Source organism: Sminthopsis crassicaudata, chromosome 3 (assembly GCF_048593235.1).
Source record: "Sminthopsis crassicaudata isolate SCR6 chromosome 3, ASM4859323v1, whole genome shotgun sequence".
In the NCBI taxonomy this organism is placed as follows: Eukaryota; Metazoa; Chordata; class Mammalia; order Dasyuromorphia; family Dasyuridae; genus Sminthopsis; species Sminthopsis crassicaudata.
In genome coordinates this window covers 552,828,254-552,840,097 of record NC_133619.1, presented here as the reverse complement: position 1 = coordinate 552,840,097, position 11,844 = coordinate 552,828,254, and the positions used below count along the sequence as shown (strand labels likewise).

General features: G+C 33.5%; 1 protein-coding gene across 3 annotated transcripts in view; it reads right to left on the bottom strand.

The window, feature by feature from the left end:
- Positions 1 to 748: 748 nt before the first annotated feature.
- The window catches only part of DDIAS (DNA damage induced apoptosis suppressor), a 29,341-nt gene continuing 18,245 nt past the window's right edge, over positions 749 to 11,844 (bottom strand). For all 3 annotated transcript variants that reach the window (XM_074304566.1, XM_074304567.1, XM_074304568.1), the window contains 3 exons: positions 8,514 to 8,675; positions 6,198 to 6,315; positions 749 to 3,653 (listed from right to left, as the gene is read on the bottom strand). In XM_074304566.1, coding sequence (XP_074160667.1) covers positions 1,011 to 3,653; positions 6,198 to 6,315; positions 8,514 to 8,675 — 2,923 coding nt within the window. In that variant the 3' untranslated portion in view covers positions 749 to 1,010. The remainder of the gene's footprint in view (positions 3,654 to 6,197; positions 6,316 to 8,513; positions 8,676 to 11,844) is intronic.

Genomic DNA, 11,844 nt, shown 5'->3' with positions numbered 1-11,844 from the left:
AATAAGAAAATATATGTAAAATGTTTTAAGAACTTCAAAGTGCTATACACAAGCTAGCTTTATTATTACATAGCCTTTGAAACCAGGTATGACTTCTTTAGGATAGGCAACTACTAATGTAGACTAATTCCTTTCTCATAGATATACAGTCTTTGACAGTTGCTTAGAGTTCCAAGAGAAAAAATGACAACATTCATAGGAGGCAAGATTTGCACTCAGGTCTTCCTAGCTGCAAGGCTAGCTGTCTGTCCACTATACTATGCATTATTATTTAGTTTACAAAATAATTATCCTAAGCACTTAGAATTCTGGTAATCAGCTGAAAAAAAATAATCTAGAGGGGAGACAAATTTTGTTATTTAGTCATGTCTGACTCTCTGTGACTCCTTTTGGACTTTTCTTGGCAAAGATACTAGAGTGGTTTGCCATTTCCTTCTCCAGCTTATTTTACAGATGAGGAAAAAAAGAGACAAAGAGAGTTAAGGGACTTGCTCAGGATTACACAGCTACTAAGTGTCTGAGGCCAGAATTGAATTCAGGAAGATGCTTTCCTGACTTCAGACCTATCCATTCTGCCACACAGCTGTTCTGGGAGTTGGTAAAGTATAATGTTTTTCTTTTTCTTTCTTTCTTTTTTTTTTTTTTTAAATGAACAAGAACATCCATCATTGGATTAAGACAGTACCTCATGAATGTAGTATGTTCTCCCATTTTGCATTTTAGTTACATATAAATCTCACAATTTGTATATAATGAAGTAATAGTTTTATTCTTTGGATAGTATTTTTATGATGTTTTAAGAAACAAAATTTAATATGACTATAGTACAATTTATAACACAAAATAAAGTGCCAGAATATTTCTACCAGCATTCATTTACAAGATAAAATTTAGAGCATATTTTAATCATGCCAAAAGGTATTAAAAAGCATTGAGCTCAAATAAAGGTCACCTCTAAAATTTGTTTTTTTCAATATCTAAAAATAATTAGATTCCAGTACCGATAAATACTAAAGTTTCCAAACTGGAATCTTTAATAAGTGTTTAGAAATTGGTTTTGGCTGACTTTGTGTGAACAATTCAGGAGACCAGTCATTTGGAATTTCAGCAGCTGAAAAGGACTCATTTTCAGAAAACGAAAGTCTACACTTAACATTTGAGAGGGAATCAGTCCTGAGAGCTATATTTCTGGAACAACAGCCACTGCTGTCTTCACAATTTTCACATTCAGGAGTAATTTGTTTCCTAGTTGTTACTCTGTTCTTTAGATGAAATTCTTTCTCAACTAAACCTTTATCAGTACTTTGTTCCATCTGCCTCTTTTTGGTTTTGGGTTCCTCAGTTTGATTAGGGGTACTGCAAGCAGCAGGCCATTTACCTGGGCCCCTGAAACTTAATCCAAGTTTTTCTGAGGTGGGAAGTACAGGTGAAGGACATGCTTTTTTTGTAGTGGGGAGCATCCAATCATCAGAATTAATTTCAAAGAACTTAATAGGATTACTACTGATTAATATTTGCTCTGAATCATCAGCTATGGAAGTATTCCTAGATTTCAGACCAGCTGAGTTTTCACTTTTTAGGAAGTTGGGGGTAGATTGCTGTATGTCATCTTCAAAGGTCATCGCTGATTTTTTATATTTGGACTTCAGATTGGTATAAAGTCTAGGGTATTTTTGGAAAGATTTTTTAATTCTATGAACTCTAAGTCTATGAGGAATTGGGGCAATAGGAGTTGACTGTGAATATGGAACAAATTCTTGGCTACCTCCTAGATCGTACTCAGAATCTGATTGAAAATAAGGTGAAGAATGTGTTCTTGTTTTGTGAAGTATGTTTTGTGAAGATGATCTTCTTCGAAAATGGCTACAATTATCATCTATAGGACTAAGGCTAAAATTAAACAAAGGATAATTTTCTGTCAAAACAGTTTCCCATGTTGACAAAATGCCTTGTGATTTATCAAAATATTTTGCCATAGTTTCCATTTCTTTGGCACTAACATCAAAGAGATCAGCAGAAGCATTATAATTGCTATCATGAGTAGAAGAGTCATTCTGAAGCAAGTTTTCTTTTACAGATGCAGATGATGTTCCTTGAAATTCTGGCATTAATGAAAATGCATTTGTACTCACATTTTTATTATAACAAGTATTTGAGCTCTGCACAAGTTCCCTGCATTTTGTAAAAGTTCCTTCTTGATTCTGTAGCCAAATAGAATGTCCTTTATTTCTTGCACAAGTATCAGAAAACACATGTTGATTTTCAGAACACAAAGAAGTAGCTGTTCTGTTCATTTCTGAAGATTGCCTTCCCCCACATTTCACAGAATATTTTGTATTGGCACAAGAATGAACATTTTCCGAAGTATTATTAGTACTTGAAATAATTTCAACTTTGTATTGTGGAAAACTGTTACTTTTTTTAAGAGAAAGGTACGTTCTCAAGTCTTTTGAAGACTGAGGTAGGGCTGATACACTGGCATTTAGTTTAACACTTGTTGAAAAGCCATCGGCTATGTTAAATTGTTGCATTTCCTTTTGGGAAGTAGAGATCACTTTAGAGCCACAGCTGGAAAGAACATCACTTTTGCCACAGTTTTTCTGTTTAACTTCTGACTTCACATGTGATACAGGCATATTCCCAGCAGCTTTCTGTGGTCTTGCTAATATTCTGCCACAATGACCATCCATTGGACTGAGGTTGTTACCTTTATGACAGTTTGTGGCCTGAGCTGTCATATTCTCATTTTCAATAACAGCCATAAATGCATTTAGACTTTCAGAGAATGGCAGATCATCCCAAATTTCAGGGTCCTCTTCCTGTGTATCACCAGCACTTGCTTTGTGGCTAGGAGATGATGTTGTGTTAAATGATAATCTCTTCTGAAAGCTTGAAGAGAAGTCTAAATTGTGATTCTGGTGATAAACTAAGTTAAGCTGAGTACACTTCTCTTCTGTCTCCAGAGTAGCAGAGGAAAGATTTATGTTGCTTTCTCCAAGTGACTGCTTCATTTTTAAAAGGTGAAAACTATTCTCATTATTGGCAGCTCCGATTTCCTGATCGTTTTTAAGAATGACAGTCAGATGACTAGCTGGTAAGCCAGATTCTGCATTTGGCTTTCCCCTTTCACTCTCCTCACTCAGAGACAAGTGAGGGCTGTGAGAATTCTGACTAGGTCTGTGATGGTTACTGACAAGGGTGACCTCAGCAGAAGGGGTCTTCTCTGTCTGCTGTAGGAGAACACCATCAGCCTTACTCTGCTCAGAAATGGAGAAATCTTCATCATCAACTGGTTGTATAACAACTGGAGTGAGTCCAAGGAACTGTTGCCAAAGCCCTGAAAGACGATCTCTGTCATTTGACTGAACAAAACCAGAGCTGCTGCCAGAGCTACCTAAGCTGCTGAGCTCAGTGCTAGGGTAATCACCTTCCAGTAAATGGCTTTCAAGGGGCTGTGGCCCACAGTGAATGTTCTTGAAATTAGAAGACTGCAAAAGGTGATCAAAGTAGTTGATAACGGTGTACCCTGTGAGATCTGAGTTTGGCAGGGAAATCTGGCAGGCTATTAGTTCTTTAATGTGCCTGTCATTGTGAGGGCATTTTTTAAAGAAATTATTAGAAACTGAAGTTTGTTCACTTTGGTTTTCAAAATTCTGCAGGAGAAATGAATGAGGTGACATTAGTAATATAATTTTCCCAGTTTTAACCAAATATTCAGCAAAATTTTAGGAGACTAAAAGCAAGATGCAATTTCACATAGAAAAATGAGTTATATGAATTCTCAAATTTTTCCTCTTCTATTATAATTGTGAAGAATCTTTTGGAAATAGCTTTTCCTTAGGTAGTATTCTTTATGTATAGAGGATAATAAAGTGTAAGAAGTCTGGAAAGGTAGAAATGGGACAAATTATGAAGAGCTTTAAATGCTAAACAAAGGAGTTTATATTTGACCTTGAAGGCGTCACTGAAGTTTACTCAGGAAATGAAGAGAATGTATAGTTAGTCATACACTTTAGAAAAATCAGCTGAGTGGAAGATATTTTGGAGTGGAGAGAAAAATAAGGAAGGGAAATCAGTAATTAGAGGGTTATTGCTATCTTCCAACCAGGTGAGAGGTGATGAATTAGGATGATAGCTATGTGAGGAGATGTTTTTGAGATACAGAAGCTACTTAATCATTATTAGTTGAATTTTTATATCTTTTCTTGAAATAACTTAAAATGAGATCAAATAACCACCTTTCTCAGCTTCATTTGTGTCAATATTCAGTATCAGAAAAAATACACGAGGCAAGAGGGAAAAATCCAGTGCTTTTTCTTTCCTTAAATGACAATAGTATTTACTAACTAAATGACTTTAAAATCACTTGAAATTGGGGCAGTGAGGTGGTGCAATGGTTAGAGCACCAGCCTTGAAGTCAGGAGGACCTGAGTTCAAATCTGGTCTCAGACACTTAACACTTTCTTGCTGTGTGACTCTGGGCAAGTCACTTAACCCCAATTGCCTCAGCAAAAAAAAAAAAACAAACCAAAAAACACTTGAAATTATAAACATTTTTCATTGCAAAATCAAAATTAAGATGGTTTAAAAATCACAACTTACTAGTCTTCAAGGAATTATATCAACAATGAGATGAACCAAATCAGTTCCAACAGAGCAGTAATGAACGGAACCAGCTACACTCAATGAAAGAACTCTGGGAGATGACCATGAATCACTACATAGAATTCCCAGTCTTTATATTTTTGTCCACCTACATTTTGGATTTCCTTCACAGGCTAATTGTACACTATTTCAAAGTCTGATTCTTTTTGTACAGCAAAACAACTGTTTGGACATGTATACATATATTGTATTTAATTTATACTTTAACATATTTAACATGTATTGGTCAACCTGCCATGGGGTGGGGCAGGGGGAGGGGGGGAAGGAGGAGGAGAAAAATTAGAACAAAAGGTTTGGCAATTGTCAATGTTGTAAAATTGCCCATGCATATATCTGGTAAATAAAAACTATTAAAATAAAAAAAATAAAAACCTAAAAAAAAAAAAAAAAAAAAAAGGAATTATAACAATAATGATACTTTAAAGCCTAGTAGACAGAGTGGTGATCTCACATTCCAAAAACTTTAGTTCAGGTCATTCCCCACTAATTGGGGAACCATAATCCTGACCCACTATCTATGGAATGATCCCTTATCCTCTTAGAGCTACTTAGTAGGGCTAAAAAATTGTCCAAAAGTTGTTGGTTAGCACTGGAAGAAGTAGTTTGTATACTGGAAATTCCCTGTGCCAAGGAAATCATTGCTATAGTTTTAAAAAATACTATTTTACATGTTCGTAGCACTTTATAATTTATAATGCATTATCTCATTTGATTTTCTCAACAACCCCATGCCATAGATAGGGTGGGCACTCTATCTTTAATTTAGAGAGGAACAAAGTGAAGTCTAGTGTTTCACTCAAGTCTGTACAACTAGTAAACTCAGAGTCAGGAATAGATCTGGATTCTCCTGACTTCAAATTCATTTTTTTTCTATTACACTACGTTAATGAAGTCCAACACATATTTACAGGTAGGACTACAGATAAATCATCCAGAACAATAATAACTACATTATAGAAAAGCTTCAATTTGTTCACAATATATCTCATGTGCCTTATACCTGAAGAATTCTTTCAAACTATTTTTTCTCCTCTCTTCAGAGAGATCCTCATCAACAATTCATAATATAGCTACACAGACTCTGCCTTGTTTTTCTTTCATTATCTTTTATATACTATAGGAAGACATATATCCAGTTAAAAAGATAAGCAGGTTGAAGTTTTAGTTTATAGGATAATTTAAATAAAATCTGGAATGGAAAAAATACTAAGTATCAGAACAAAAGAGTCAACACTTCTGAGATCATAATATTGAAATATTAAATTTAGTTCTTTACAATTGTGAAAACCCTAACAGAGCTCCCCTCCTGAATACATAATGAGGAAGCTGCCACAGGTGTCAAATTTCATCAGCTGAATCATTCAAACTATTGACCCTGCTATTTTAATCTATATTAGTATTACTGCAGGTCCCTGTCCTTACAAGGCATCCCTTCAAAACTATCTGGTGAATGAAATAATTAAATAAAATGAAATAAAATAAATATGAAAAAACAGAATAAAATACTTTAATAAAGTGTTAGTTTTAATTACCGTCACTCCAAAAATAAAGGTTCTCCCAACAAAGCAGGCTTGGACTGCTTGAATTAATAAATCCTGTATTGAATTACTGTTCACTGTTCCTTCAACTTGATCAGAATCTTTTATATACCTTGAATGGAAGAGAAATTAAAAAAGTGAACATAAAAAACTCAAATACTACAATAAAATGAGAAACTACAAAATAATTATCTTGAGAGCATCAGAATTAGTCTTTTGAGTTGTACATGTAATTGTGGTGAATTTAGAAATTATTGGTCTCATACTGGACCTTTAACTTCTGTAACACTATTACTGAAACAAAAACTACCTTCTGCAAATCTGCCTGTAATATATTCTTTAGAGACTCAATGTATAGATGATAAGAAGTTAATTTTACATAATTAGAATGGTTTCTTTTTTTTAAAGAAATACAATAATCAAGTATAAAATATGGGGAAAAAAGTAATTTAGAGAATATGTTGTTACCTATATATAACTAGGATCTAATGAAAAATGGAATTTTGGATTGGTCCTGATTTTAGGAAGCTACTGTAATGACACTACCAGTTTCCCTGACATCTGAGGATGGTACTACTCTACCAATGGAACTGTAGCCTAAAGACCCTCCCTTTAAAGCCAACGGGAGTCTCTCTTCTCCTTAGCAACCCTGGAATTCCCTACTGTTTCTTTTATCAAACTGAGTTACAACCACTTGGATAGCCTAGGTCAGCACACACTAAATTGTATCCTAGCAATTTATGGCTCTATGACAAATAATTTATAGGTTCAAAAGCTTTAGAACTGGAAGGGACCTTTTTAGCTGTATGACTATGGGCAAATCAACTTTTGTGAGCCTCATTTTTCTCATGTGTAAAATGAAGAATAAAAATATTTATACTACCTATTTGGTGCAAAGAAAGGATTTTTAAAATGTAAAGTGCTATATCTAAATGTGAACTATTATTTGAATAGGTATAGTAGAAAAAGTACTGGGTATAGGTCTTACTACTGACATTCTGATCATGGGAAAATGTTACATGTATAAAATGGGACTGAATACCTGCAACACATTTAATATGTGCCCATATTTAGGATAGGGCACTGTGCTAAGTGCTAGGGGAGCTACATCAAATTTACAAAAAAATTTACCAAAATTTTACCAAATTTACTAAAAATTTTACCAAAATTTACCAAAAAAAGGGGGGGAGGGGAACAGAGTACTTTAAAAATGTACACTTTAGGATATCTATAAGAGATCATCACAGAAAGCAATTTATAAGAGTATCAAGAATTATAAAGCAAAGCACACTATGAAGTCTAAAGGAAGAAGTACGCAGAAGCAAGGTTTCTGGAAGATGTGACATTTAAAAAGGCCTCTAAAAGATGGGGAGGAGTATGGGAAGAGGAGATAGGTATCCTGGGCACAGTGGACAGTCAGGCATGGTGTGTGTCTGAGGACCAGAGAAGCCCTGTTCTCTATGGAGGGAGGAAGGAATCTGAATTTTAGTTCAGAATTGACAGGACTCACTGATAATGTGTGTAGTGACATGACCAGATGTATGGGTAAGAGAGATTATTCTGCATCAGTATGAAGGACTGACTGGTGGTAGAAAGCCTTATAAGGAGAAGATATAACAATCTAGGTGGGAATAAATGAAAGTCTTTTTATTAGGATGTTAGCAGTGGGATTGAAAAAGAAGGAACACTTATGAGAAATGCTATAGACAGAGCTAGAAGCAACTGGTAACAGGATTTTGCATTATTTATTTCAGATGACTATTCTGAAGAAAATTCTTTGTAAACCATGTGGGCTATTAGTGTTGCGATACTCTTGGAATTTTTAGCACCCGAATACATTGGAAAAGTTTAAGCAGCAGGTCAAACTATGTAAACACTGGAAAAGCATTTAATAAGATGGTCTAGAATTTGGCAGATAACTTTCCAAACAGCTTATTCCTCAAGACAATATGGCCATTTGAACTTTGACTTCAATTTACATAATCCTTCAACTGGACAGGATACTCTATTTTTTTAATGCTTTTCCACTTTTTATTCAGGCTCTGTAACTTCAATTTAAATCAATAGGACCTAATTACTGATTATTGATAACCATATTTATATGTATCCAGAAAATAATAATCCTTCACCTTTTTATGCCTATTTTTATCACCTTGTAAAAACTTTTGACAAAAGGATTTTTTAAAAAGTTTTTAATGTTATGAATGTTAAAACATTCCATTCAGAATACACTGATTTAAAGTATACTCATATCTATATTATAGTGATATATTAAGAAACAAGTGGAATTACACATTAAAACATCTCTACCTGTTTAGGCAAGTGGCAGTGATACCAAAAAATGCATCCAAGCAGCTTCCAAACACAGTAATTACAAACAATCTGTTTTCATTGGAAACTTTTAAAGAGAGTTTATATCTATAAGTGACATTCTTGACTTCACCAGTAAAGCCACATTTGGAGCAATCAAACCTGGAAAAGTAGAAAAAGAAAATGGCAAGATTAAATGGTGTTCACTTGTACATTGTTAAAAAATCATAAATTTCCCTTTCTCCAATAAAAAGCTCGCTAGTAAAAAAGGGAAGTTGAAATGCCAGATTTTTAAAACTTGTGCTTGTAACAAAATATTAGGATTCAGGTTAGCTTCCTCTCAGACTCTCAAACCTAATTAGTCTTTTCAGAAATACTGACCTTACTAATAACCAATACCTACTTTTTGAGGTAAAGGCATATATGAAATAATGAAAATGAATGAAAAATTATATAGCATGTATTTATGAAGTACCCAAATCACCATTTATAATTCTAGTGACATTTTATTGTTTTAGAGGCAGCATAATGAATTCAGAATCAAACCAACAGAAGACCAGAATTCTAACCTTTATTTTTCTGCCAAGAATTTAATGATTAATATTATATTATTCTTTTATACACACTGTTCCTTATTTTCCTTATTCATGAGAATAACTTAATTTCCCTTTATCAACTTAATTGGAATATGAGAATTAATTAGGTTAAAAAATCTATATAATAAAACACTGCTAGCTTTTTGAAGCCAAGAACTAAATATTATTATTACTATCTTAAATATAATATTTTCCTTCTAATAATTGTTTGCAAAAAGTTCATCAAAGTTTTGTATTCATTCAAATTTTTTTTCATTATGGACTTAACATCAAATATTTCCTTGCACAGACAGGAGGATTATATAAAACTGTACATCTATTAAAAACATTTACATAGTGCTATTATATACAGTATACAATATATATTGCTTTGATATTCATTTTTCAATCTGTGATTTTGAATAGGGGAAAATGATTTATCTTTCATTTTATCCCTGACATACTGAGAATGGACAGGGTTTTTTAATATTTTTTTTTCCTCATAGAACTATATTAACATAAATCATTAATTATGTAGAAGGGAATAAATGGCAGCTTCCTACTTCACTGAGAATATTAAAGCTGTTTTAGTGAAGTCTGCCAACTATTCTCTTTCTCAAGACTATTTACACTTCATTGGCACTCATTATCTTTTCCCCTGGCCCTAAAGGAAAAAAGAAAAAAAAAAAAAAGTAGGCACAACTGTTCACTGGGGCCATCTCTCTATATGGGCCCTTGATCTTGTACGTTTTGGCTTCTTCAACTACCTCGTTCTGATTGTTGCCTCTAATGAATTTTCAATCTTTCCCTCTCCACTGGTCCACACCTATTTGCCTAAATACATACTGAGGTTTCCTGAACTTAAAAAAATAAATAAATAAATAAATAAATAAAAATAAAAATCCTTCTCTTGACCATTATTTGTCCACTTAGATGCTACCCCACAGTCTTTTTTCCTTTTTCAATGTTAAACTTCTTGAAAGTTATTAACTTGAAAGACTAATGCCTCTATTTTCTCACTAATTACTAAATATACTCACAATTTATTGCACTATTATTCCCACCATTCTACTGAATTTGTTCACTCTAAAATCAACCAGATTTCTTAAATGTCAAAGGTTCCCTCTACTCCTTTATTTTCCTTGATATCTTTTAAATTATTTAAACAGCTGACTACCCCATCAGGAAAATTCTTTTTGATAACCAATCTTTCATATGCTCTGATTTAATAGTGTTTTGACTTTGTTCCAGGATTTTTTGTTCTTTCACTGAATTTGATTTGAGTTCTCCTCCCATTCTGTTTTTCAGTGTTTACAACTTTGATAAAGTTGCCAACTTTTGTTCTAAGTTATTATTCTCTTGCCTAGTTCTTCATCAAGAGCACACAATTTCATTTATTTTCTTGAATGCTTTAAAAAAAAAAAATAGGTCATCAAATCTTTCTTAGAGTGATGAAGTTCTTTCTTTTTTGCTGAGGCAATTGAGGTTAAGTGACTTGCCCAGGACCACACAGCTAGGAAGTGTTAAAATATCTCGGGTCACATTTGAACTCAGGTCCTCCTGACTTCAGGGCTGATGTTCTCTATCCACTGTGCCACCTAGCTGCCCCAAGTTATGGAGTTCTTGCTGATAATCTATTCTTTATTCTCTGGGTTTTTTTATTTTTAAAATATTGCAAAATTAATCTCTTCTCCAAAATTTTATCTTGAGGTTCTTTTAATCGATTGCATTTTCTGGATTATTGATGTTCTGTTTGTTCATTTTTTCAGTAACTCTTAGGGCTGGCAGACCCCTTCCTTTGCTATTTCTAAATTTCCTTGGCTAGCTAGGTAACTGTTAGAATTTATTTCACTTTCCAGGGCGGAAATAGAAGTCTGAAAGTAGCTACAGAGTTGTCATTAACTGATAAGAACTCTGAGCCTTGTCTTGTCCCACATTTCTACACAGAAATGGTGGAGGGATAAATAAGGGTCTCACTGACATTAGTTCAGATCCGGAGTTTGTAGTGTACTCCTTGGAGATTATCTTTTTTGTTGTGTGAATTACCTCAATGGTGGTTTTTTTTATCTCATCTCTCTATTAGTTAATACTTCTTCATTGTTCTTTCAATAGTTATAGAGGGTTATTTAATTTAATTTTAATTAATTTAATATTTTTCACCAGTTAAAAACAAATGTAAACAATATTGTTTTGAATATACTTTTGAGTTCTAGGTTCTCTCCTTTATCCCCACCCACAATTAAGAAACCACATGTGAAATTATGTAAAACATTTGTGAAAGGAAACAAAGATCTCCCACTGTAATGAAAATAAAAAAACCTCAAGAAAAATTAAGTTAAAAATAAAGAAAATGAGAAATAGAGAATGCTTCAATTTATATTCAGACACAATCAGTTCCTTGTCTAAGTATAGGTAGGATTTTTCATCATAAATCCTTCAGATTAGTTGTGGATGATTGTACTATTAAGAACAGCAAAGTCATTTATAGCTGGTCATCCCAGAACATTGCTATTACTTTGTATACAGTATATTTCACTTTGTTCATGGAGGACTTTCCAGGCTTTTTATTTCCTGAGAGCATCCTGCTCATCATTTCCCAGAGAATACAAATATTCTAGAGAAATTTGCTTTGAAATTTTTTTATAATTACTATTGCTAATTTTATGTTCCCCCATTTATTCTCTATCCTTTCATCCTGTCCCTCCACAAGTATTTTGCTACTGACCACTCCTTCCCCTAATATGCCCCCCCTTTTT